This window comes from Moschus berezovskii, chromosome 19 (assembly GCF_049115385.1).
Source record: "Moschus berezovskii isolate FMDL1 chromosome 19, NW_MosBer_1.0, whole genome shotgun sequence".
NCBI classification, from domain to species: Eukaryota; Metazoa; Chordata; class Mammalia; order Artiodactyla; family Moschidae; genus Moschus; species Moschus berezovskii.
Window position 1 is genome coordinate 73,477,720 of NC_142478.1, and position 27,049 is coordinate 73,504,768.

Consider the following 27,049-nt stretch of genomic DNA (forward strand, 5'->3'; position numbering starts at 1 on the left):
ATTCATCAGCTTGTAGACACGAGCAGGAGCCAGTGCAGCAACTGTTCTACATTCAGCCTTTGAGGCGTGTGGATGTCCGCATTAATAAACGCACAGGAGGTCCAGCAATAGACAGATCTGTTTGCGAGGCACAGTTAAAGCCCATTGGAACATCCAGTTTGGGTGTTTTTCTGCTTGATCTGCCCAACTGCAGAGGACCTTCTGGAATATTCTTCCTGACTTGAGCTCTGATTCTCTGGTGGCCAGTCTCAACACACGTGTCCTGGTCGTGGAATTAACACTGTCAAGTACCACTTGTTTAGCACATGCTGTGTGTCAGGCGTGTGCAAAGTATTTTTACATACAGCGCTTGTTCTTTGTAGCCAATGTGAAAAACAGGATAAAGAAGCAAGAGGAAAGAATCTGCCTACCAGTGCAAGAGACACAGGTGTAATCCCTGGTCCGGGAAGATCCCACATGCCGCCAGCAACTCAGCCTGTGCAACGCGACCGCCAGGCCTGTGCTCTGGAGCCCAGGAGCCGCAGCTACTGAAGCCCGCTCGCCATAGAGCCTGTGCTCCGCAACAGGAGAAGCCACTGCAACTAGAAGCCCACACACCACAGCTAGAGAGTAGCTCCTGCTCGATGCAGCTCGAGAAAAGCCCATGCAGCAACAGAGACCCAGCACAGCCAAAAAAAAAGAAAAAGCAATAGCTTAATCTCACAACAATGACTGAAAAATAAACAAAAATGAATTAAAAAAAAAGATGCAGGGGCAGAAGATATCATATTACTTAACAATGACATGAAAATTTTTCAGTAAAGTGGCTTCACTGAGCCTTCCCTGGTAGTCCAGTAGTTAAGACTGTGCTCCCAATGCAGGGGGCATGAGTTTGACCCTTGGTTGGGGAACTAAGATCCAGCATGCTGCATGGCTTGCCCAAGAAAAGATGGCTTCCACTGAGTAGGGACCCCGTGCCTTTACTCTTCCTGTCTACTTGTGATATTGCAATGGATCTTGTTTTTGTTGAAACTCATTATCTCAAAGCTATGATTAGCAGATTTGTTCATCAGTGCTTTTTAACTGTTTTTGTGACATGGGCCTTTTTGAGATTTGACAAAGTGTACAATTCTGTGCTCAGGAAAGATTGCATCATTTAGAGGGTTCGTGGGTTCCCCAAAGCCCTTCCTCAGATTCAGAGGTTGTCTGCAGACCCCCGAATCAAGAGCTCCTATTGTACAGATCAGTGAATGCTGAAAATTCTTTGTGTGGCGTTTGTGGCGCTCTGGAAATCTGTAACTGACCAGGTCATTTGGGTGACAGTGACAGTAGAGGGAGCTACCCTGAAGGCACCTCCATTTCTTCTTGGTTTATGTAGGCCTCGTAATAACACACGTGTGTCTCCTTTCAGGGCACAGGCTGGAGAGCTGTGGGTCAAGAATGAGAAGGTCATGTGTGGTTACATCAGCGAAGATACCAGGGTGAGGTTGATACGACAGTTTTTTTGGCTTTGTTACACCATGTTATGATGTCTGTAAGTCGTGAAATCAAAAACAAAATGGAAACCAGCAAAAACCTTATCTCATGGTCAAGCTCGTGACCAAGCTACCATCTGCCCAACTGGGATAATACTGTAATAAAGCAGGGACTCCTGAAATTCTAGGGTTTTACAGTTTGATCTCTCTGGTTTGGGTATGATCTTTGTTTTCTTTTGTTTAATATCAGACATAAGAATGGAGTGTCTAGGTCACAGACTTCTGTGCCCACTAATACACAGCAAAAGTTAAGCTCAGTAGCAGATTGTGTTGGTAAACCTGGAGAAAGACCTTTGCCGAGGAACCTCCTGTGACTCTGGTACAGTTGGGAAATTCCAAACTGAGCACCTGCGCGTGTGTTCCCCACGCTGGTGGAAATTAGGGCTCAGTAGTTGTGGCTGCAGGGCTCTAGAGCACAGGGTGCTTTCCCCACCCTGGCGAAAGCACCTGGCTGCTCTTCCGTGTTCCCACCCACAGCCTCCCTTGAGAGCAGTGGTTCTCAACCCTAGAGTGATCATGCCCCCCCAGGCGTCTTTTGGCAAAGTCTGGAGACATCTTTGTCACAACTGGGGTTGTGTGGAGGATGCTGTTCAACGTGTTACAGCATGAAGCACGGCCCTCCAGAAACAGAATCACCTGCCCCGAAAAGGCAGTAGTGTTGGGGGGGGGCTGTACCGTGCACCGTGGACCGCTCAGTGTCCCTTGCTTCCATTCTCTAAATGCCAGTAGCTCCCACCCCCGTCCCCACCCCCTGCAAGTCATAACCTCCAGAAATGTCGCCACACATCACCAGACGTCCCCTGGGCAGGCAAGATAGTTGAGAACTTGGGGCAATTTTGAGAGATAACCACTCTATCTTACAAAAAATTATTTTTGTAATTTGCTTATTTGTATAGTGACAATACATATATATTTTACCCTAAGCAGTGTGTTGCTCGTTTTGCTTACTTTCGAGTTTTATTACAGAGGAATGAAAATGTATTCTCCCCCTTCCTCCCTCACACTCTCTTTTTTAGCTGTCTTGTTTGCACTCTCTATGTCTTAAATCACTGATTAGGAGTGTATTTGTCATGTCATAGGTTCTGCTCTGTAAGATAATGTCAAGTTATCTTTCAAATCCTTCGGACCAGTTTATACTCCTAGTATCCATATATAACATCTCCTGTTTTTTACTTTCTCCAATACCGAGTCTTAAAGTTCGAAAGTTTTTGCACCTCTAGTAGGAATGCATTGGTATTTTACAGTGATCTTCCCCCCAGTTTTATATCAATTCACTCCTTTTATTCTTTTTTTTTTTGTCTTGGCTATGCTGCAAGGCATATGGTCTACAGTTTTCCAATCAGGGGTTGAAACCCATGCTCCTTGCAGTGGAAGGGTGGAGTCATAATCACCGGATCGCCAGGGAAGTCCCTTAACCATTTTAAAATGTACAGTTCAGTAGGGTTGAGTGTATTCACATCATTCTGAAACAAATCTCCAGAACTTTTTCACTTTGCGGAACTGAAATTCTATCCATCATTGCTTTTTAACGCAATTATGTTTTTGTTTATTGCAGGTGGTGTTCCGTTCTACGTCGGCTATGGTTTACATATTTATTCAGATGAGCTGTGAAATGTGGGATTTTGATATTTATGGTACTGTTCCTAAGTGTGGGTTGTAATGCTAATAGGGAGAAGTTTCTGGTTTCCTTTAAATTGGTATCATTTACAGTAATCTCTGAACATTCTCTGAAGATATATCCTGAATCTTTAGAAATCCTCAAATGTTAAAAATAAATGTACATTTTAAAAATGCAGTGAACTGCATGAAATGTAGTAAAGCATTAGTGAAAAATCTGTATCCTCAGATCTTCAATTATTCTATAAGTACAGAATCAAAAGTCATAGAGGTAGTGACTTTATGGCCAGGAACCAGCATCTTCTTTGATGACTTTCATTTCATCTTCTGTCACCCACAGATATCACCAAGTTTGTCTCATTCTATTAGAATTACTATACTGTAAGTGGAGTATGATAAAGCTGCCATGAGGTATGGATGCTGTGCCCAACACACCAGCCTCATGGTTCATGCAGTTCTAGCTTGTGTTTAGCAAAACTACAAATTAATTTTTCATGTAGGTCATCAAGGGTGTGCTCAAGAACAGCAGAAACTGCAAGTGATAATTTAGTGACTGCCCAGGGTCCACCCGATCGCCTTCGAACAAACATGAAGTGTCACTGCGAGAGTACTTACATTTAACAGTTAGATGGTTCTCTCATTTTGAAGATACACTCTTTTTCAAGGATCAAAACTTTTTCAATCTTGTGTTTTACCTTAAACCCATGACCTCTTACTGAGTGAAGTAAATATTAAATTTGGCTCAATAGAAAGTCTAGGTTGAAAGCACTTTTAGGATAGAGCAGTACCCACCTTCTCTTTGACTAGTCCTATTCCTATTACTTTACTGAGGAAAGAATTTGTAAGCAAGAAATAAAGAGAATTCTCACCTTCTTCCTGTTGTTTCTTTTCAGGGGATCTGTATTTTGAGAAAGCTGTGAATGGTTTCCTTGCTGATCTCTTTACCAAGTGGAAGGTATGTTTCTTCTCATGCACCAAGTCTTGCTGTATAAACATTATTCAGTGCAGATTTAAAAAACAAACTATTTCTATTAATCTGCATTTAATGGAGGCATCAGAGCTAGAGTCTAATTGATGAGACTGTAGATTTAAATTACCTTAATCACTTCAATATGGTGAAGTGTACTTGTGAAGAACCCAGAGCTAACATCAAACTCAGTGGTAAGAGACCGAAAACTTTCCCCCTTAAGTTCAGGAACAAAATAAGGATGTCTGCTTTCACCACTAGTATTCAGTGCAGATGGTGACTGCAGTCATGAAATTAAAAGGTGCTTGCTCCTGGAAAGGAAAGCTATGATAAACCTAGACAGCATATTAAAAAGCAGAGACATCACTTTGCCGACAGAGATCGGTAGAGTCAAAGGTATGGTTTTTCCAGTAGTCATGTACAGATGTGAGAGCTGGACTATGAAGAAGGCTGAGTGCCAAAGAATCGATGCTTTCAAATTGTGGTGCTGGAGGACAGCAAGAAGAGCAAACCAGTCAATCCTAAAGGAAATCAGTCCTAAATATTCACTGGAAGGACTGATGCTGAAGCTCAAGCTCAAGCTCCAATACTTTGGCCACCTGATGTGAAGAACCAACTCATTGGAAAAGACCTTGGTGCTAGGAAAGATTGAAGGCAAAAGGAGAAGTTGGCAGAGGATACGATGATTAGATAGCATCACTGACTCAGTGGACATGATTCTGAGCAAACTCTGGGAAACAGTGAAGGACAGGGAAGCCTGGTGTGCTGCAGTCCATTGTATCACAAAGAGTCAGACATGACTTAGGGACTGAACAACAACAACAATTCAGTATTGTACTGGAAATTCTAGCCAGAGCAGCTAGGCCAAAAAAAGAAAGAAAAAGAAGGCACCCATATTGGAAGAGAAGAAGTAAAACTATCTTTCTACACAGCTGATATCCTATATGTAGAAAACCCCCCAAAATCCATTAAAAAAACAACTATTAGAGCTAATGAACAAATTTAGCAGAGTTGCACAATCAGGACACAGATTGTTTGTATTTCATCAACAATGAACAATCTGAACAGGAAATTAAAACAAGGAATTAAAAATTTTAAAGGGAAATAAATTGAAAATTCCATTTACAAGAGCATCGGAGAAATAAAACACTATGCAATAATTTACCCAAGAAGGTGCAAGGTTTGTACACTAAAATCTACAAAATGTTGCTGAAGGAAAGCCAAATCAATGAAAAACATCTCATGTTCATAGATTAGAGGACTTAATATTGTTAAAATAGCAATACTACCCAAGGGCTTCCCTGGGGTGGCTCAGACGGTAAAGAATCTGACTGCAGTGGAGAAGACATGAGTTTGATTCCCTGGGTCTGGAAGATCTCCTGGAGAAGGAAATGGCAACCTCCTCCAGTATTCTTTCCTGGGAAATCCCATGGACACAGGAGGCTGGTGGGCTACAGTCCATGGGGTTGCACAGAGTTGGACATGCCTGATTGACTAAACAACAATCACCACCGCCAGATGATGTTGTGTTTTTCCTACATTATCCCACTGAATCCTCTCTCTTGGCGCTCTTACACAGGTAGGGAAGGTACAGCTGAAAGAGGCTAGGTACCTTGGCTGGGATCAATAGCCTGCAAAAGCAGAACAAGAATTCTAGTCCTGTTCCATCCATTCCCCCAGTGCTCTCCTGGGATCGTAACCCCCAGGCCATCCTGTCTGTGTTTCTGTAATCCTGAGCCACGTCAACCCTGTCGTGTGTCACCTCCTCCATCACACATGAGTTGAGAAGCTCGCGTGCCCATGCCCGCGCACTGTCAGGCATTTTTTTCTGTCTAAAACTTGCACCCCAGTCAGATGAGTCTGAAGCTACATTTGGAGTGCTGGATGTCCAGTAAATGAGTTGGTGGCTAGTGAAGGTGTGTCCTTGGTCCTGTGGCTTGTATTTAGGACTTTCTGTCTACCTGAGAGATTCTGCAGTGTGCGTTATGTTGTCTTCCTTATATGATGACTGCTGAATCGTGCAGTCAGCAGGTTGAGTTAGAGTCGAGGTTGGTTAGTGTGGGTTTCTGTTTTCAAAGACCAGGGGGAACTGATACTAAGCTTGCTGACTCCCTGGTGCAGGCCAAGTTTCATGCCGTCTGTAAACACCCGCTTCTAGAACATTGAACTCCCGACTGCATGGAAATGTTTATTCTCACTCATCCCCATCCCAGTCCAAAGGTAGTTCTCTGCCTTGATTTCAACCCCTGCATCTCATGCAGCATCCAGTCCCCATCCTGTGACCCTGGAAGTAGGCAGGAGTGTCTGGTTCTGGCATCCCACTACCCTAGGTTCTGTTCTTCTCTAAACCACAGTCCTGAAAAGGTTAAAAAAAAAACACCATGAAGCAGGTATAAATACCAGGATCCTCTGGCAGTGGGCTGGTCTGTTTCACACCATAGCGAGGAGACAGCACCCCCACCTTATTGGTGATTTGCAGGTTTTTGTTTGTTTTGGCTGCACTACGTAGCATGTGGGACCTTAGTTCCACAGTCAGGGATGGAAGCCGTGCCCCCTGCAGTGGAAACGTGGAATCTTAACCATTGGACCACCGGGGAAATCCAGTGGTTTGCCGTGACTTCAGATAACTTGCCCAAGGCCATGTAGTGGTCAGTTTCAGGGCCACGAGTCAGCCTAGCACTCTGTCCCCTGTGTTATGCAGCCTGCAATTACAGGAGGCTACCCAGTACCTGAGCCTGGGTGCCTCCCAGAGCTGAGACTGTTGTGCTCTCACGGGCTGCTTCATGGTGAGGCTTCTTTTTCTGTATTCATGCCTAGGAGAAGAACTGCAGTCATGAAGTGACAGTGGTCCTGTTTTCTAGGACTTTTTATGATGCGAAATCTCTTGGTGAGTAACTCTCTTACAAAGTTATATATTTTTTAACTTTTTGGTTTGTATGGGGGTATAGCCAACTAACAATGTTGTGATAGTTTGAACTGAAGAGTGAAGAGACTCAGCCGTACATATTCACGTATCCATTCTTCCCCCAAGTCCCCTCCCATCCAGGTTGCTACATGACATTGAGCAGAGTCCCCTGTGCTACATACATAGTAGGTCCTTGCTGATTATCCGTTTCAAACAGAGCAGGGTGTGCATGTCCATCCCAGACTCTCTAACTGATCCCAAAGTTGTTTTTTTATTATGCTTTCCACAGGTCCATCCTGATTCACTCCATATCATTTTTTCTTTCCTGCTCCATCTCTCCCAATTTTTCTGTTAAAAGATAGGATGCAGTGGAAAATGACTCAGTTCATTAGTCAACACAAGAAGTCTCTGGGCTGTGATCCATCTTAAAACCAACCTAGTTTTGCGCAGTGGCGGTATCGTAGCCCATGAGGTTTATCTGAGGTGCCATTGTTGCTAATTGAAAACTTTTCCCAACTTAATAGAAATATAGTTATCTTTTGTGGGTGTGTGTGTGATGTAGATCTTCAGTCCAGAAGGGGGAGCAGAGAAACTGAATTTCTCTCTTCAATCTGATCTACGTATGTTGTTTTCTCTATTTCAGATGAATTTCCTGAAATAAACCGAGCCTCAATTAGGCAGGATCACAAGGGGCGATTCTATGAAGACTTTTACAAGTATGTTTGGGTGCTTTGCTTTTTTTGCCTGTTTTTCTCCTTGGTTGTTTCTTCCCTAGCTTAAAAAATTAACCTTTTGACTTTGGAATAATTTCAGGTTTGCAGAGAAGTAGCATATACCCTTTACACAGTTTCCTCTGAACATTTCTAACTGAGGTACATCTGTGAAAACTCAGAGATGAGCGCTGGTGTGTGCCGAGTCACTTCAGTCGTGTCTGACTCTTTTGCGACCCCATGGACTGTAGCCCACTAGGCTTCTCTGTCCATGGGATTCTCTAGGAAGAATACTGGAGTAGGTTGCCATTTCCTTCCACAGGGGACCTTCTCAACCCAGGGATTGAACCCCCATCTCCTGCTTGGCAGGTGGATTCTTTACCACTGAGCTGCCTGGGAAGCCCCACAGTGGTACATTGCTACGAACAAAATCACAGACTTTTCTCAGAGTTCATCAGTTTCTCCACTTACACAGGATAAGTTCCAGGATCCAGTGTAGGATACCACATTGCTTTTGGACTTCCCAAACTTTTTATTGTGGAAAATTTCAAATTCTTGCAGAAAATAAGAATGAACTAAATATAATGAGCCCATACCCCCAGTTCCTGGATTAAACAGTTAATATCATTCCATGTTTGCTTCACCTGTGTTTTGTGTGTGTGTGTGTGTTAAGTTTTACTTTAGAGCAAATTAACAGATACTAAAGCATTTTGTTCCTAAAGATTAAGGGGACTTGCAGATGATGATATGTCCCTGTAGGTTTAGGAGTTACAACAAATGCCCCACTCCAATGAGGAATATTGGTCATAGTGGGGGGAGGGGAGTACCAAACACGCGTTAGGGGAGGGAATATGTGGAAAGTCTCTATAACCCTCCTCTCAATTATGCTATTTTTTAAAACATTTTAATTATTGTTGGCTGTACTGAGTCTTCGTTGCTGTACTCAGTCTTTCTCTAGTTGCATCTAGAGGGGGCGACTCTTTGTTGTGGCGCCAGGCTTAGTTGCCCAGCGGCAGAAGAAATTTTCTCGGACCAGGGATCGAACCCTTGTCCCCTGCGTTGGCAGGTGGGTGCTTAGCCACTGACCCATTAGAGAAGTCCAGTCCGCTCATGTTTGTTAAACACATTTGACTTCATCATGTATTGCTCTATGATAGATGACCCCAGCTCCAGGCGTCCCTTCTCCCCCTTTCCGTGAAGCCCTGTAAGGGACCCGATGTCGCGCGTGTTGTCGCGGCTTCATACCCACCTTGCGGTGGCGCTCCTTGCAGGGTGGTGGTGCAGAACGAGCGGAGGGAAGAGTGGACCTCACTCCTCGTGACCATCAAGAAGCTCTTCATCCAGTACCCAGTGCTGGTGCGACTGGAACAGGCAGGTACTGCACTTACGTGCCGGGAGGTGCGCTGGGAGGGGAGGTGTCGGCTGGAGGCTGGGGGACGCAGAGGTTCCTGCTTGCCTCCCTTCCGGTGCTGAGTGTGGCTTCTGCTTCTGGCCAGGTGTCTGTTTCGGGTTGGGGGTCCCGCAGGTCACTGCACGTGCAGTAAGTTCAGTCGTGTCCCTTCCGCACGGTGGGGGCCCTGGGGAGCCAGGCACCTTCCGCTTGTTTCTTGCGAGTCCGTCTTTCCTGAGATGTTGTTCCTTCTCTGTGTCTTTTGCTTCAGAGGGCTTTCCTCAAGGAGACAATTCCGCCTCGGCACAGGGAAACTACCTGGAGGCCATCAACCTGTCCTTCAACGGTGAGCCAGGGCACAGCCACGGTATGTGGGCATGTCGCTGACCACGTGACCGTGAACCTGTCAGCGTGCAGAGACCAAGGCTGAGCCGGTGATGCCCCCAGCTTAACTGAAGGCAGTAACTTTATATCACATTTACGAATTTGGCCCATTGGGCCGTAGTTGCGGCACGCAGCGTCTTTGTTGCGTCATGCGGGATCTCTTGTTGCAGTGCTTAGTTGCTCCATGGCAGGTGGGATATTCATTCCCCCACCAGGGATCGAACCCCTGTCCCCTGCATTGAAAGGCGGATTCTTAACCACTGGACTTCCAGGGAAGTCCTGATTGGATGGATTTAAGGCAATGGCAAGCCGCTCCAGTACTCTTGCCTAGAAAATCCCATGGATGGAGGAGCCTGGTAGGCTGCAGTCCGTGGGGTCGCTAAGGGTCGGACACGACTGAGTGACTTCACTTTCACTTTTCACTTTCACACATTGGAGAAGGAAATGGCAACCCACTCCAGTGTTCTTGCCTGGAGAATCCCAGGGAAGGGGAAGCCCAGTGGGCTTCCGTCTATGGGGTCACACAGAGTCGGACACGACTGAAGTGACTTAGCAACAGTAGCAGCAATGGCCACCATGTAGGTCTTGGGGCTTCTGTTGGCAGTTGACTTGCTTGTCTCATGTTGCCCCAAGGGTAAAGAGCTATAGGCAATCCTCCTTGGGTCCATTATTTTCTTAAAAACTGTGTTCTTATTATTTTCCACTCCATCCCTCAACTGCTTCTAGGTAATTTTTATAAATCTACCTTTTTTTTTTAAATGACAGAAGGAACCCATGTTCCTAGAATTCAAATACTAGAAAAGTACTTCAAGTAAAATAAAAATCTCCCGTCTCCCTCCACTGTCAGAGCCTTCCCAAGAGGAATCATTGTAAATAGCACGATGTATAGCAGAAGAGCTCGGCTATACATATACATTCTCTCCCAAACTCCCTGCCCATCCAGGCTGCCATGTAACGTTTAGCAGCGAGTACTGTCTTAATTAATATTTGATTCTTCTAAGTTGCAATACAGATCCATTTATGGATGGTTTAAATTAACCACATAAAATTTGGACATGGTGACTCAGACAGTGAAGAATCTGCCTGCAGTGCAGGGGGCATGGGTTCTATCCCTGGGTCAGAAAGATCCCCTGGAGGAGAAAATGGCAACCCACTCCAGTATTCTTACCTGGGAAATCCCACGGACAGAGGAACCTGGCAGGCTACGGTCCATGGGGTCATAAAGAGTTGGGGACGACTGAGCGACTAACACTTTCACTTCTCACACAGGGCTGCACAAGCTAGGTGTACGCCCTTGAAGAGGGGATTAACAAAGGTGGCAGGGACGTAGAGCTGTACACGAGAAGCTCTCAGCATCAAAGGGGAAGGACAGACATACATTAAGGCCAGGAGGTGGCAGTCGTTCTGATAGGGACCTGGACGAATCGGGTCCGAGAGCACAGGAACGCTTGCCATTGGCTGGTTTCTGAGAAGCTGTAGCACCTTCACCGGAGGAATTTTTGCTCTGTTTCAAGTGTTTGACAAGCACTACATCAACCGCAACTTTGACCGAACCGGGCAGATGTCTGTGGTGATCACACCCGGGGTGGGCGTGTTTGAAGTGGACCGACTGCTCATGATCCTGACCAAGCAGCGGATGATAGATAACGGTAATGCTCCCTGGGAGCTGCCCTGCATCCCTGTGTTTACAACCTGGCTCAGCCTTAGGGCTCTGAGTATCGGGACTGGGAACCTGAGAAACGTCAGGTGACAGAAGGAGTTCCATGGTTGGTCGGCTTGGGAGTGCCGAGCCAGGCACAGTCCCTCACTGCCAGCGTGAAGGCGTCGGAGTGTCTCGGTCGCCTCTAAAGGATCCAACTGGCACCCTAAGTGTCCCAAACATACTTGACGCTGGGGAACCCCTCTGGGGCTGTTTCCGGGGTCTAGTGCCCATCGGCCCATCCTGGGACACGCCAGAGCATCACCTGGTACTCCCTCTGCGATGTCCCCAAGCTGCGCCCCTCCACCAGCTTGATTTGTGTTCCAGCAGCAAGACACAGTTGGGAACATGAGTCCCGACGGCCAGTAAAGAGGCTCTGTTAACTGATGGAATTGTTTTGCTTTTCACTGAGCTGGCAGGGTTCCCTTTCCTCTCTGGCCTTGAAACTGTGCTCATGGCCGCGTGGTGGTCTGCTCGACAGATCACGACCTGCAAGGCAGTCAGAGGCGGATTGTCAAGCACTGATTAGTGGCAGGTGTAGGGGGACTTGGTGAAGGTTAGGAAGACGGAATGTACGTATTTCCTTCTTACCTGTCATGGGCAGTGCTGATAAGTCAGCTGTGTCTTGAACCCTGACCCCACTTAAATCACACGCACCCCCCCAACGCTCCCTTCTGTTTCTTAGGAATCGGTGTGGACCTGGTGTGCATGGGGGAGCAGCCGCTGCACGCTGTCCCGTTGTTCAAGGTGATTGATTTCGCACTGCTTGCTAAAAGCCAGGCTCCAGTGCAGGGTGATCTTGAATAGTTAGAATCGGAGAAGCTGGGTGGCTCCGGGTCCCGCCTGCTTCCCAGCTCACCTGGGCCATGCTCTGTTCCCTTTCAGCTGCACAGTCGGAGTGCCCCTCACGACTCCCGTCTGGGGGATGACTACAACATCCCCCACTGGATAAACCACAGGTGAGCGAGAGCCGGATTCACTGTAGGTGATCAGGGATACTGTTAGCTCCCTTGCCATTTTTGTCTGCAAATCTACTGAGCTCTTACCATAAAATCTTTTGTCAAGAGAATGTAGAAACCTAAGTTGTAATATTTGCTTCGGGTCTCTCTACATGCAAAGCCATGGCCATGACATAATTACAGTCTGGTGAAAAAGCATGAGACCAAGTTTGAAGGACTTATTTCCACACCATTTCCCGACTCCCACAGCCCACAGATGACTGATGCTGGGCCTGGGCCCCTCTGTTTGTAGGAAGCTCCCTGTGCCACCTCTTGACTGGGACCAGCCCTCAGTGTTCCTGCTGATTTCAGCTCAAGGAGGAGGTTCTAAACCACTTAGAAATCTAGACTAGCACACATGAGACAATTTATGGGGAAAAGGAATAGAACAATAATTTAAAATGTAACCAATGTTTCCTAGTAATTATAAAGGAAAGTTAGAATTGGAAAGATCAGTGAGGGCTGAGTGAGCGTTCCTAGGAGGGCTGATCAATGGCTGGGATTCCAACTGTGTCTGGAGGTCTAGAATGAAAGGGGTTTGAGTACTTCCCTGGTGGTTCGGTGGTTAACACTCTGCACTTCCACTGCAGGGGGCATAGGTTTGATCCTTGGTAGGGGAAGTAAGATCCCACATGCCATGCGGCACTGTCAAAACTTTTTTAAAAAATTAAAAATAAAATGAAAGGGGTTTAGATAAGTGACCCTGTCTGTTTCTTTCACAGTTTCTACACATCCAAAAGCCAGCTCTTTTGCAATAGTTTCACTCCACGAATTAAACTGGCAGGAAGGAAGGTAGGTTTCACTGACCAGCAGAGCCTTTGGGGACTGTCACTGTTCCCCAGTGGTCATGAGTAGCAATTGAGAAATTCGTTTTAAGATTTTATAGTCTTCTGCATTAAATAAATAAACAACAGGACAAATTCCAGGAGTGATTAACTATCTGTTTAACTTTACAGCCCACCTCTGAGAAAGCAAAAAATGGCCGTGATACATGTGAGTATTTTTTTCCTTCTTTCGTCACTTTTAGGAAGAGTCAACTGACCTATGGCAACAGGATTTTGTGCAGTTGCATAAAAAGTTCACAACCAAGTTTGGGACCTGAATTCCCCTTGTGTGACCTTTGGAAGGTCCCATAATGACTGCATATATTTTTATCATTACCCACTGCAAAGTGGGTGATAACAAAACTTGTGGGTTTTTTTTTTTTTTCAAAATCTAGAGTTCATTTTCCATAGGTTGGTTCTAGAAATCGGATGAAAAGTTTTAAAGGACTAAATATATACGTTGTGTATATAAATATATACATAGTCACTCAGTCGTGTCCGACTCTTTGTGACCCCATGGACTGTAGCCCACCAGGCTCCTTTGTCCATGGGATTCTCCAGGCGAGAGTACTAGAGTGGGTTGCCATTTCCTTCTCCAGTATATACATTAAGGTGCTATTTTTTATGATTGATTTTTTTATTCTTTTAATCGGGGTGTAATTTTTACAATGCTTTGTTTCTGCTGTACAACAGTGTGAACCACCTATCTGCATACATAGGTTCCTTCCCTCTTGAGCTTCCCTCCCACCCACTAAGATACTATTTTTTAACAATGGGATCACAGAAGGAAATGGTGCCATCATCTGGCCTTTACTTAGTGCTTGTAAATAGTAATTTCTCTATCGTTTTGATGCAAAAATCATTTAATCTTTGTAACCTGATCATGGATTATTATCTCATTTCTTTTCATGGGGAGATGCTGATGATGACCTATACCTTGCAGATTTTGATGAAGACCACCCAAAGGCCTCGTGTTGAAGTGTGTTTTGATGACAGTTGATATTATTTATGTGTTTCAGCTCTTGGGACCCCCAAAGAATCCGAGAACGCCCTTCCCATCCAGGTGGATTACGATGCTTACGATGCACAAGTCTTCAGGCTCCCGGGCCCCTCCCGGGCTCAGCGCCTCAGCACCTGCAGGTTCTCTGCCAGATGTGCTTTGGGGTGGACGTAGAAACTAACTAGGGAAACCTGAGGCCCCAGAGGGACCTACATAAGAGCAACCTTGAAAATATCTTAAATTAAAATTAGCCAAATGGAAGCCATAGTATGTATATCGTTAGGGAGTCTGTAGTTCTCTGGCCTAGCTGTTCGGTTAGCTATGTTTTCTATGATGAAGTGTTCGCAAATAAGGAGAGCATTCTGCTTTTTCTAGTCAAGAGGAGCAATTTGTGAATTCTAGAATCTTCATTTCACTGAGCAGCCCCTAATAGATAAAGTGAAAGTGTGTTAGTTACTCAGTTGTGTCCAACTCTTTGCGACCCCGTGGACTGTAGCCCACCAGGCTCCTCTGTCCATGGAGTTCTCTAGGCAAGAATTATGGAGTAGGTAGCCATTCCTTTCTCCAGGGGATCTTCCCAACCCAGGGATCCAACCTAGGTCTCCTGCATTGCAGGCAGATTCTTTATCATCTGAGCCATCAAGTTAGACAGACCAATAGATCAATCCTAGTGTCCAGAGTTTCTTTTAGGTTTATTATTCCCAGAGGGCAAGATACTTTTCTTTCTTTAACTCTTGTGTTTGAAATTTGCTCCCTGGTATTTGAGTCACACATTAGTTTTTCCTTGTGATGTGTTTAAATTTACCAACATACTCATTTCTGGGTCTAGTGTAAGAAAGCCATACCAGATCCAAGATGTGTATTTTGTATTTTCTTCTCTTCTTTTAGTCTTGGTTTTGGTCTGTTTGTTTTTGACTGCACTTTGTGGCATGCGATCCCCAAACCAGGAGTCAAACGACACACCTTCCTGCAGTGGAAACTTGGAGCCCTTACCCCTGGACCACCAGCCCTGTAGTCTTAGTTTTTATGCTTCGTGATTTGTGTAGAATTTTTTTAGAATGTGGGAAACAGAGTTCTAGCTTCCCCCACCCCATTGATCAAGCATTGCCAGTCTATTTTCTGCATTTCTTAGTATGGAAAGTGTGCTAAAACTCAGTACCACTGGCTGGAAAAACCTCCTGTGTCTTCACATCATGACAGATGGGCTCATCGTGGCCACGTGCTCGTCTTCTGTCCTTTCCCTTCGTCCCATCCTGATGTCTGGTCCCGAGAGTGCTTAGAGCTCAGAGTAAGTGCTGTTCGCAGCAGCTCCCTGCACGTGGGTGCTGCCTAAGGGCTTGGTGGTGCTTTTTTCCTGAGCATCTAAGAACACGTTCAGGGTCCAGGATCCTTGCTTTTCTTTCTTCTGACCAAAGGTGGCAAGACCTGATGTCCCAGAGACTGTGTTCCTTGAGGGCATAGACCGTGCCCTGATCGGTGCTCTGTCCCTCCACTGGGTGAGCATATGCTGTGCTCAGATATTTATTGTTGGAATAATGAAATGTGCAGTCTACCCTTGGGGTCTATCTTCAGGCTCCACCTAAGCTCTCACTTTAAAACTCTTCCAGGTGGAGAGAGAATAGCTCTGATACCATAGGGTCAGCCTGTGCTGACTCTTTCATTCTGAATTTTTGCTTCCATTGGACTTCTCTCCTTCTGATCCTTCTTCCTCCCACTTCCAGAGGCTCCCCCCTCAGGGAGTTTCATGTTTTAATAAGAGCATACTGGTTTTTTTTTAATTTTTATTAAGGAAGCATTCAGAGACGTGAAATGAACAGTTATCAGCATGTTGTCGATCTTGTTTTATCACTTCTCCCACATTTGAAATTTCGTTGGAGTATTCTAAAACAGATCTCAGATACCCTTTTTTTTTTAACCTGTAACTATTTCGGTGTGTGTCTCTAACAAATAAGAATTAAAAAAGCAAAAAACAAAACCCCTCATGATCATAGTACCTGTGTTACTGGTAACAAAATTCACACTGATTGCTCATACCCTCTGACACCCCGTCCCTCTCCAGACTGCCCGGTTGTCTCAAAAATGCAGTGTTTACGGTTAGTTTGCTTGAGTTGGGATCTGAAGAAGATGCACACGTGACATTTCATCTTGTGTCCTTCCTGTGACTGTAGAGTGTCTTGCTTTCTCTTCCTCTGGCTCTTTATTTCTTTTATTATTAACTTGACCTGTCATCTCTGAGTCTCCCGTAAACTGGCAATTGTCTCCAGAGCCCCGGTGAGATTTAGATTCAATTTCTGATGCCAGGAGACGTCTCAGGTGGTGCTATGTGCTTCCTCCTGGATGACCTCAAGTCAAAACTCCATTCTCCGTGATGCGAGCTTGATGGTGGGATGAGGTGGGATCAGGCTGAGGGGTTGCTTCTCCGAGGCTCTGATCCCAGGACCCCAGCCTCGGGAGGACTGTCCGCCATCTCCCCTGTTTCTTCCCGGAGCTGCTCAGGGCAGAGTGCCTCCTGCGTTACCTCCCACCCAGAGATTCCATGGGGGTTTATCATTACTGGTCTTCCATGTAGCCCGGGCTGGAGACACTGACTTGGTCTCCCGCCTGCCAGGTCTGTGCGAGAGCGGGAGAGTCACAGCCGGAAGACCGCCAGCTCCTGTGACGTTTCGTCCAGCCCTTCACTGCCTGGCCGGACGCTGCCCACGGAGGAGGTGAGGAGCCAGGCTTCCGACGACAGCTCGCTGGGCAGGAGCGCCAACATCCTGGTGATCCCTCACCCCCACCTGCACCAGTACGAAGTCAGCAGCTCCCTGGGCTACACCAGCACTCGAGGTCAGAGAGCGGGTCGGGGCAGCCGTTTTAGCCTTTCGTCTCTATTTATTTGGCCGCGTCGGGTGTTGGTGGTGGTGCCCAGGCACTTCCGTCTCTGTCGTCGGGTCTTTTTAGTCGTGGCACGTGTGTTCGAGGTCTCTGACCAGGGGTCGGCCCCGGGCCCCCTGCATTGGGAGCACAGGACCACCAGGGAAGTCCCTGAACCACTTTCTGACCTGGGTGTTTGCCTGGTGGGCATGTGGCACTTCCTGGTTGTAGGTTTCAGCTCTTTGATCCACTGAGGTCAGGGACCTGTCTGCCATTGGGTGGGACACGGGGGTCTACATGGCGTGCCGCCTGCATGCCTGGTCAAGGCTGGGTGCACTCACTTCCTCATTTCTTCCTCCCGTGAGTTTATTACTATTTTTTAAGCACAGTCACATTGATTGCTTATTCACGTTCCAGGCCTCTGCGTCAGTGGGAGGGGCTTCTGTCCACCCAGTCACCTAGGGCCTGGGATTCCTTCTATCCTGGGATGCCATGGTCATCAACACAGGTCTCCAGACTTTCCACAGCAGGGAGAGGAGAATGGAGATCATGAGTGGAGATGTCAGTGGTCCAGGCCTTCGGGTGGAACAGGTCACTTCTGCCTGTGCTCTGGTGACTGGAACTCTGTTGTGTGGCCCCAGTGCAAAGGGGCTGGAAACTGCCTTCTCCTTGTGAGCCTCAGAGGAAAATCAAACGGGTCTAGTGAACCGAACACACTGGCTGCCTCTGCTAGGGTCCGCCCTTCTGGTCACCAAATACCTACACGTATTGTTCCTCGTGTGTACAGAATATACCTACCCCATCCCCAGAGGAGACAGCTCCATGGAGTCATTGCATCCAGCTCAGAGTCCGGGGTATCCAGGCAATGTGTGGTCCTCCCCTTCAGCTTTGGGTGTGGCTTCACTAGGCTAGTAATTTAGGGACCAGAACCTCCTTCTCTTAAGTGTTTAAAAGTAAACAGACCCATTTCTTTCTTTGGCAATTTCACTCATTTCCCTTGCTCCCTAACATGTACACCCTCCAAGGTCCTTGTCAGCCTCGGAGGATCTCCTGCCTAGTCCTGCTTTCCCTGTGACCCTGTGCTTTCTCTTTCTGCTCCCCCTTATCCCCGCGGTCCCTGGCAGATGTCCTGGAGAACATGATGGAGCCACCACAGCGGGATTCCAGCGCACCCGGCCGGTTCCACGTGGGCAGCGCAGAGTCCATGCTGCACGTCCGCCCCGGGGGGTACACGCCCCAGCGGGCACTGATTAACCCCTTTGCGCCCTCGCGGATGCCCATGAAGCTCACGTCCAACAGGAGGCGCTGGATGCACACTTTCCCTGTGGGTAAGTTTTTCTCAGGAAAGAGCCCCGGCCAGGAACTCCTAGTCCTGGCCGTCAGCACCCGTCCCTGCTTGGCCTCAGTCAGAGATGTCATCCTTCTCTGCACCTGGAGGCGGGGACAGCCGCGTGTGTTCTCCTTGTCTGACTTGCACTAAGCCTCCTGGGAGGAGCCCCTGCCTCCTACGTTATCTTTCTCTACTTATCTCACTTGATGTGTGTGAAACAAAGGCTCCCACAATTTTCTTTCTTTCTTTTATTATTTTTGTCTGTGTTGGGTCTTCATCGCTATGTGCAGGCTTTCTCTAGTTGTGGTGAGTGGGGGCTACTCTCTAGTTGCTGTGTGTGGGCTTCTCATTTTGGTGAATTAGTCTTGTGGCTCTCAGGCTCTAGAGCATGGGGTCAGTAGCTGTGGCATGCAGGCTTAGTTGCTGCAAGGCTTGTGGGATCTTCCCAGACCAGAGATTGAACCTGTGTCCCCTGCACTGGCAGGTGGATTCTTATCCACTGCACCACCAGGGAAGTCCCCTGCAATATTCTTAGGCTGAGGCCTCACAGGAGGACAAACCTTGCTCAGAGAAGGTGGTGATACCCTGTCTGGGAGCCAGAGGGTTGAGGACATGATGTTCCTATGTGCTGTGGTTGCCTTTCAGCCTCTCCAGCGCTCGTGTCCTAGCAGCAGGAGGAGAGACAGTATGAGGTAGTGTGTGGCTCTGGCTTCTGGGGGGACGATGGGTCAATGGGTCTCTGTCTGGATAGGACCATCTGGAGAGGCCATTCAGATCCATCACCAGACCCGACAGAATATGGCAGAGCTGCAGGGCAGCGGGCAGAGGGACCTGACCCACTCATCTGCGGAGCTGCTGGAGCTGGCGTACCACGAGGCTGCCGGCAGGTGAGGCTGGGCCTGGGGCTCTGGGAGGTGCCGTGAGAGTGCTGGGGTGAGGACGGAACGGGCTGCCCATGACACATCACGTCCAGGAGACTCGGGGACGTGGTGGGGGTGCGGCATCCTCCTTTGTCAGTCCCCTTCCCTGGGCCTGTTTGACACAGACAGCCTGCGGTGTTGTTGCCAAAGATGTTCCCCAGGCCCTTGCTTTAGCTTCCGCTTTAATTCAAAACATGCTTTGTCAACTGCAGACATGAGTTACTTCTGATCCTCAGTCAAGGGTGAAAATGAATTCCAGGGCAGGTGGTTCCTGCTGTGTGTTCTGGGCAGTCAGTCTGTGACTTTTGTCATTTTGGTCATTGAGGAATCCCACTGTTGGGTTAATGCTGAAAGCAATGGATCTCAAAAGAATGAGAGGCATGCCTTCACTGCAAATATTTATCTGTTTAATTGTTTTTCATATTTTATTGCATTGTTTAGGATCTCAAAATAACCACTGTATAAGAATTTATTTAATAGCAATGGTTGACAAATTGCAAATCATAAGATGGGTACTACTGACTTTCAAGTGATACTTTTGATCAAGGACTATTATATATTTCTATATTATTAAAATTTTGCTTGATAACAAGTAAATAAGTAAAAACAATGGAGACCAAGGCCTGTGTTTATGGAAACAAGTCTTTTTGAACCAGGGTTCTAAATGTGTTACAAGGCATCCAGAGAGAGTCAGCCTAGGAAGAAAGTCATTTAAACCTTGACATGCTCTAGCCCAGGCTATACTGGATCTTCTGTGATGCGTTACTCGTGCAAGGAGCAATCTTTGGCCTATTTCCTGTCATCCCAGCATCCACTGGGCTGGATGTGGGACACAAGCAGGGCGTGACCCTCTTTACCGGGTTAATGTGATACCTCTGTTGCAGCACCTCACGTCCCGCTCAGGGTATCAGCAGGGGCAGGCTTAGGATGGAGAGGGCAGGCATCTGGCATGTGATGGGGATGCAGCTGGGGTGCCAGGGTGGGAGCCTAGAGCTGGCATGCGCTCTGAATCCCGAAGCCTGGCAGCTGTGATGTGGATTTCAGTGTTTGCCAGCCCACGTGGCCGAACGTTCGGGCCTGTTTTTGATGAAAACCCCCCAGAGACAGGGTGAGCAGGATAAAAGAGGTGATGATCCACATTAAGCCAGGCGGCTGGGCTCTGTTTGTTCTCTGCAGACACAGCACTTCCCACCAGCCCGGCGACGGCACATCCTTCTTGAGCTTCGCTGGGACGGAGGAGCTCTCCGTCAGCCTACTCAGCGGCAGTGGTGCAGGTAACCCACCCAAGAGACGCTCTGAGCAGGCCCACCCCCAGGAGCGACACGGGGACGGAAAAGCAGGGCCGTGTCTATTTCAGGATCATTTCAGCCACAATTTTGGGTGACCTATTTAGAAGCTGTGCTGTATAATGCATGGAATTATAAATGGGCCGCACGTTACGTTTTTAGCTGAGAACATGTTGGTCTGGAACACATTTATCATTGGTCTGTCAGTGAGTCGTGATTGAGAGCTGCTTATGAGATCACTATTGAGGGCCGCACCAGGCCTGGAAGCTTTTAATTATATGTGGAAGGGGACCCCCCCGCCCAATAAAAATGATCAGAGACCCAGAGGGAGCAGTGTGGTTTGAGATTGGAGAAGAGAAGGGTGGCCTTGTTGCTTACAGCATGGGTCTCCAGCCTCTGGGATCTAATGCCTGCTGGTCTGAGGCGGAGCTGATGTAATGGAAATAAAGCGCACAGTAAGTGTAGTGTGCTCGAATCGTCTCAGAACCATCCCCCCCTCCCCAGTCCGTGGAAAGAGTGTCTTCCTGGGGCCAAAAAGTTGGACCACTTTTTACACTGGCTTACAGAAGTGGAGGACCACTGGCTTACAGAAGTGGATAGGCACCTCAGATGCGAACGGGGTAGTATTTGGTCAGGAGGAGAGTTAGAAGTGAGGGATTTTAAGTGCAGGGAGGGTAGGAGCTTTTATTGATACAGGCTTTATGCTTTTTGGAAGCACTTGTTATCTGATCATTCCTGTAGGGAGTAAGTCATTAAATATATTTTACATGCGTAGCAACTTAACACCCGGAGATGTGGAGGTATTACCCTGATCTCTCAAGCCAGCAACCAGCTGTCCTGCTGTTTCTGTGCTCAGTCGTGTCCGACTCTTTGTGACCCTGTGGACTGTAGCCCGCCAGGCTCCTCTGTCCATGGGATCCTCCAGGCAAGAATACTGGAGTGGGTTGCCATGCCCTCCTCCAGGGGGTCTTCCTGACCAGGGATCAAACTCGCCTCTCTTATGTCTCCTGCACTGGCTGCTGTTTCTGTTTTCTGCACTATTCAGAGAGCCTTTACAGGGGTAGGGGAACATGAGTTTAGATGGGTGGCAGATTTTGGAAAGCCTCCAAGGATAGATACTATACCAAATGAATACGAAAACCATTAAAACTGAAAGAAACAATGAAGTTACATTTCATGTCTTCGTTTTCTGTAAGTTAACTTGCCTTTCTGAAACTTGACTTGAGGAAGACAACGGAATTGAAATTTTATAAAGTTAGTTAATAAAGTTTGCCTCCATTCATGGGTGGATTCAGCTAGTGATGTTTCTGGTAGCCTATAGCTAAGGCTTGGAAATTGGATTGGCAGTGAGAGAATTCCTGAAGTATCGTAATTATTTCCTTCCTATTTCTAGTCCATCTTTCCATCATTCATTTTGAATGAGAAGACATGTTGAATAAAAGTTTAGGGCTAAGATCCTTTCAATCCCTGTGCTTGGGGGCTGAAAATATTACTTGGCTGCCAGGCTCTTGTAAAGTGCCTTGAGAATATGATAAATGCAAGGGACCTCCCTGGCAGTCCAGCGGTTAAGAATCTGCCTTGCAATGCAGTGGATGTGGGTTCAATATGCAAAGCAACTAAGCCTGTGCCCCACAACTAGAGAGTCCATGTGCTGCAACAAAAACATCCCACAGGACGCAACTAAGACCCTAGGCAGCCAAATAAATATTAAAAGAAAAGAACTTCCAAAAAAAGGAATACGATAAAGGCAATGTTTCTATTGTTTTGCTCAAAGAAGCCACTTCATAGGAACCCAGAGTTTGACCTTCCTGGCTGTTCGGGGTCAAGTTACACAAAGGAAGGCTGCTCTGGGGCTTACGGGACCACTCTTAGAGCAGGTTTCCTGGCAACCTGGAGCAGGGGAACCATGGATTCAGGTGGTAACTGCTTCAGGATTTTCCCAGGGTGGACATGGAGTGTGATTCTGGGCCTGGGGGAGGCAGCTCTCACAGACCCATTGATTCCTCAGAAGATGAGTCTTGAAACTGTAAACTCTGCTCTGGAGAAAAGAGGGAAGTTGCAAAGAAATCCTTATTTAATGACTGGTGTGGAAGGTTCTCTCTCTCTCTCTTTTTTTTTAAACTATAACTGGTCAGAACTGTTTTGCAAAATGAGCCTCACTGAAACACATTCTTTTTATCTTTCCATAGGTGTGAATCCTCGGACCCAGAATAAGGATTCTTCAGAGGACAGTGTGTCTACCTCTCCAGACCCAAGTAAGTGGGGGCGACTGATGGAGGGAGGCGGGGGTGTGGGGTGGATGGTCAGGGCACTGAGGGGGCGAGGAGGGAGCCCCGTGGGGGGAGGACAGCCTGGACGTTCACGTCTCAGGTGCGGGAGGGCAGTGTGGTGACGGAGAGTCGATAGCTTGTCTGAGGGAAGGGGAGCGGCGGGGAGGCCACGCGGGAAGGGTGGCCGTGGCTCCGAGATGCCTAACGATGGCTCTGGGGAGAAGTCGGAAGGAAATAGACCTGAAGCTATTTACATCCCTGCAGTTGGAAGTGTGTGTCTGGGTTGCATTTACATTGATCATCCTTGTCTGTTGAAATAGCTGAACATCTAAATATCAGCAATAGCAAAAGACCAGAAAAAGAAACGCTACTGTTTGATCAACGTTGCTTTACCTCACTGTGACCAATGGATGTATGTACATCACCAAATCTTTTTTCTCCCCACTTTTAAGTAACTTAGCAATCATTTCACTAGTTCTCCAGGTCTGGCGTGCTAGTCATTTTTCATGTCAATATCAAACATATTACTATATTGTGATTTGGACAATCATATCTATTGGTGGCCATTTGGGTGATCTCTAGTTTTTTGGTTTTTTTTTTAGCATATAATTCATGGTGCCATGGGTGTATTTTTTTCTCTTGGTTCAGATCCTTGGAATAGATTCCAAAGAATAGTTGGCAGATTGATTATTTTCTAGAAAGCTGCCAGCCTTGAATAGATGAGCCTGTTTCTCCTCTGTAAGCCCAGCACTGGATTTTGTCATCTGTGTTTGTCACTGCGTGGTTCTGAGCTGGAACCACCTCAGAGGCTTTGGCAGGGCCTGGAGGTCCTGGAGGTGGAAAAGAGGCCACCCAGACTCTTTACCCAGGGAAACAGCAGCAGCATCCAGCTAAGAACTGGGAGCTTTTCTCACCACGGGGTTTGAAGTCTCCACGTGTGCCCATGGACCCCGTTTCTGAAAGGCTGTTATGGTCCTGAGTGTCAGGGAATGGGCCAGGGCCAGCACGTGTGAGAAGGCACAGAGACAGAGGGCCTTGTTTTTCCGGCCTCCCCGTGGGGGCTCCACTTGGCGCCCACCTTCTGCTGCTGCTTCTAACCAGGAAGCTCACACGAACTCACCCTTGTTTGCCATATGGGAAATTGGGGTGCTAACTAGGATGTTGTGGACTGGCTTTTTGTTGTCATTTTTTATTGAAGTGTAGTTGGTTTACAATGTTGTGCAACTCTGCTGTACATCAAAATGACTCAGTTATACGCATATATACATTCTTTTCCTTATATTCTTTCTCATTGTGGCTTATTACAGGATATTTAATATAGGTCCCTGTGCCTTGCCGTTGATCCATTCTAAATGTCGTAGTTTGCATCTGCTCACGCCAGACTCCCAGTCCCTTCCTCTCCCTCCCCCGCTTCCCTTTTGCTGTGTTTTGAGTTCTTGGGGTATTAAGGAGTTAACAAGGCCTGTATGGAGTCAGACTTATAGACTGAGAGAGTCAGTGGTGGTTGCCAGGGTCCCAGGGGAAGGTGGGCAGGGTGCAGGGGGTTGCTAGTTGGCGGACATAAAACTTCAGTCCTTGTGAGACGAGTAAGGTCTCTAGAAGCCTGCCACATGGCACTGCCCCAAGTTTAAGCATACTGAATTGCACACTTAAAAATTTGTTAAGGTGGTAGATCTCAAGTCAAGTGCTCTTACCACAATAAAATAAAATTCAGACCAACCAACCAGAAGTCACCCTGGGACCTGGCGTGGAGACCATGGAGTTAGGCTTGTTGCAGGTCAGGTCATCTTTCCCAAAGCCTTGTGGCTGCACGCGGGGCGTGTTTTCCACTGTGACTCAGTTCAAAAGTCTTCCTGGCCCCTGGCCCCCAGGCTCATAGACACTGTTTTCCTGGGGTGGGGGGGCATGTTGGTCACTTTATGGAGGAAAGATCCCTGAGCAGAGAGGCTTCTGGGCCTGTGACCTTGGGGGATTCAGCTCGGCCAGGTGTTTAAAGGGGTCGATGATGCCGCCACACCTACTCAGAGGAGGGGTGTCAGGAGGGACAGCGGGTAAAGGCTGAGGAGCCATGGGAGATGAGGTGTGTGAGGGTCTCGCTGGGGACAGAGTCTGAACCGTGAAGTATATCTGCTTCTCGTTGTTCCCTTGTATGGAGATTTGAAAAGCAATGTTCACTTACTTGACTGAAGAAGCTAACTGTCCCCCTGCGTTAACTCAGTTATTCTTAGCAAGGAATATTCTGCTCATAGGGGCACATGTGGCCGTGTCTGCAGACACTGTTGGTTCTCACATCCAGGCGATGCCACTGGCATCCAGTGAGTAGGGGCCGGGAGGCTGCTCACATCCTGCAGTGCCCAGGACCACCCCCCACGACAGAGACTTATCCCGACCAGAGTAGGTCTCATGCCCCGAGGTGGGGAAGCTCTGCTTCACCAAAGCGCAGGCGATCTCTGACCGACCCACAGGGTCGGTGCCACTCTGCCACGACAGCTCTCATTTCTAGATTGTTAAACTCCGGCTCTTAACATTCCAGCCTAGTAACTTTCCCAGACGTCCTCCCTTGACTCCTCTTCCTACCCTGATGGATCTGTGACTTACTTTTCAATCCTGAGTTCTGCTCCCCTGTGCTGTTCGCTCCAGAATCAGCTGCACCCGCCTCTTCTCCCCACCTGGCCCCTCCGCCCCCTCGGGGAGGCTCCCGGCCTGAGCCTCTCTTCCGCTCTCGGGACGTTGATTTGCTTCGATTTGCTCTGCCTGGCCTGCCCCTGCCATAACCTCACTGGACTCACGGCTGCAGCTCACGATCAGCAGAAAATGAAAAGCGTCAGCTGCGGCTCCCATTCGCATGGTGGGATCGGATAAGCACTGCGTTGTCTAACAGACTCTGTTTCTCTCTTTCTCCCTCCCCCTCCCTTTCTCTCTCCCTCCCTTTCCCGGCAATTGGATCACCTGTCACACCGCCCTTCTCCCCCGCTCCCCACCCACACCCCACACCTGCCTGGTGACCTCATGCCTTCCGGTTCACACGAGGCAGTTCTGACGCTGTCTGCTCCCCCTGTAGTGCCAGGCTTCTGTTGCACAGTTGGTGTGGACTGGAAGTCACTCACGACGCCCGCGTGCCTCCCCCTCACCACGGACTACTTCCCCGACCGCCAGGGCCTACAGAACGACTACACGGAGGGCTGCTACGATCTCCTCCCGGAGGCCGACATCGACAGGTCGGTGACACAGAGAAGGTGCCTGGCTTTTGCTTCTCCCAAGCTTGGTCTGCAGATCCTCAGTTTCCCGCACCAGCAGGGAAGGGCTCACAGGGATGGAGCTGAGGACTGGGGGCTCTGTCACTGTGCCTCTGGGCTGTCCTGTGAACGCCCTCTGTCCTTTCAGGAGGGACGAGGAGGGCGTGCAGATGACGGCCCAGCAGGTATTTGAAGAGTTCATCTGCCAGCGGCTCATGCAGGGCTACCAGATCATCGTTCCGCCCCGTGTGCAGAAGCCCAGCCCTGCCGGCCCCCCGCCACTCAGCAGCAGCCCACTCTACAGCCGGGGTGAGGTTCCACTGCAGACCCTAAGTTTTCTCCTTTGCTCAGTTTGTGCAAGCAAGTTCTTAAGATAGTAGGGAATACATATACTTAAAGTCATTATTTTTCAACACACATTTTTTTTTGATCTAGTAATTTCATATGTTTTTGTACATATGTTCATATGTTTATACTGATGTATAACATATTAATGCACCTATATAATGGTGTATTTATACAGATATTCTCTGCTGTATTGCTTACCCATTTTTTTTTTTCCCTTTAAAATTTTTACTTTAAAAAAGAATCAACATCTCCTCCGGGTTCAGACTTATGTTAAAACTCTCTTTTATCTCTAACTCTCCTTTTAAGGAAGAGGGTGTGGCTAAGTTCAGGAATGTTCCAGCCTGACTTGAGCAGTACCTTGGGTCCCAGGCGGCTGAGCAGGGGCTGAACTGTCAAACTACAGGGTGAATTTTCCCGTCCCAGAGGCCTGGATTTATTTCTTGCACAGTGCCTGACACAGTAGGTCCTCTAATGTTACCTGACCTGATGTTTATGTTTGTCCTCCCCTCCTTCCCAATTCTTGTCACTGCAGCTCATTGCAGCTCAGTGACTTGAAGCCAAGATGGGTCATCCGTGAGTGGCAGAGGCTAGTGAGTACACAGACTCAGTGGTGCTGGCTGAGTTTGAGCTGGGCTCTGGAGGTCTCTCTTGAAACAAGTCCAGCAGCGAGAATTACCTGTGGGGGCCTGGAACCAGAGAGCGGCGGTCACTTCCTGGAGCCATCACAGCATCTCTTCATCCCCTGCTTCCTCCTTGTAGCTAATGAGCACCCCACCCTTCTCCCTAGACAGCCAG

General features: G+C 47.8%; 1 protein-coding gene and 1 pseudogene across 3 annotated transcripts in view; both read left to right on the plus strand.

Annotated features, from left to right (window-relative positions):
• Window positions 1-27,049, plus strand: part of DEPDC5 (DEP domain containing 5, GATOR1 subcomplex subunit) — a 73,686-nt gene that overhangs the window by 10,358 nt on the left and 36,279 nt on the right. For 2 of the 3 annotated variants that reach the window (XM_055404817.2, XM_055404819.2), the window contains exons 8-27: window positions 1,391-1,460; window positions 3,070-3,148; window positions 4,025-4,086; window positions 6,916-6,985; window positions 7,647-7,719; window positions 8,985-9,088; window positions 9,375-9,449; window positions 11,002-11,136; window positions 11,872-11,933; window positions 12,072-12,145; window positions 12,907-12,976; window positions 13,141-13,177; window positions 14,028-14,148; window positions 16,617-16,837; window positions 17,989-18,192; window positions 18,946-19,081; window positions 20,291-20,388; window positions 22,590-22,655; window positions 25,732-25,888; window positions 26,055-26,215. In XM_055404817.2, the coding sequence (XP_055260792.2) occupies window positions 1,391-1,460; window positions 3,070-3,148; window positions 4,025-4,086; window positions 6,916-6,985; window positions 7,647-7,719; window positions 8,985-9,088; window positions 9,375-9,449; window positions 11,002-11,136; window positions 11,872-11,933; window positions 12,072-12,145; window positions 12,907-12,976; window positions 13,141-13,177; window positions 14,028-14,148; window positions 16,617-16,837; window positions 17,989-18,192; window positions 18,946-19,081; window positions 20,291-20,388; window positions 22,590-22,655; window positions 25,732-25,888; window positions 26,055-26,215 (2,075 nt within the window). Of the gene's footprint in view, window positions 1-1,390; window positions 1,461-3,069; window positions 3,149-4,024; window positions 4,087-6,915; window positions 6,986-7,646; window positions 7,720-8,984; window positions 9,089-9,374; window positions 9,450-11,001; window positions 11,137-11,871; window positions 11,934-12,071; window positions 12,146-12,906; window positions 12,977-13,140; window positions 13,178-14,027; window positions 14,149-16,616; window positions 16,838-17,988; window positions 18,193-18,945; window positions 19,082-20,290; window positions 20,389-22,589; window positions 22,656-25,704; window positions 25,889-26,054; window positions 26,216-27,049 lie in introns of all 3 variants that reach the window. The other variant, XM_055404818.2, reaches the window with a different exon arrangement.
• LOC129542926 (U4 spliceosomal RNA) lies at window positions 7,442-7,569 on the plus strand (annotated as a pseudogene).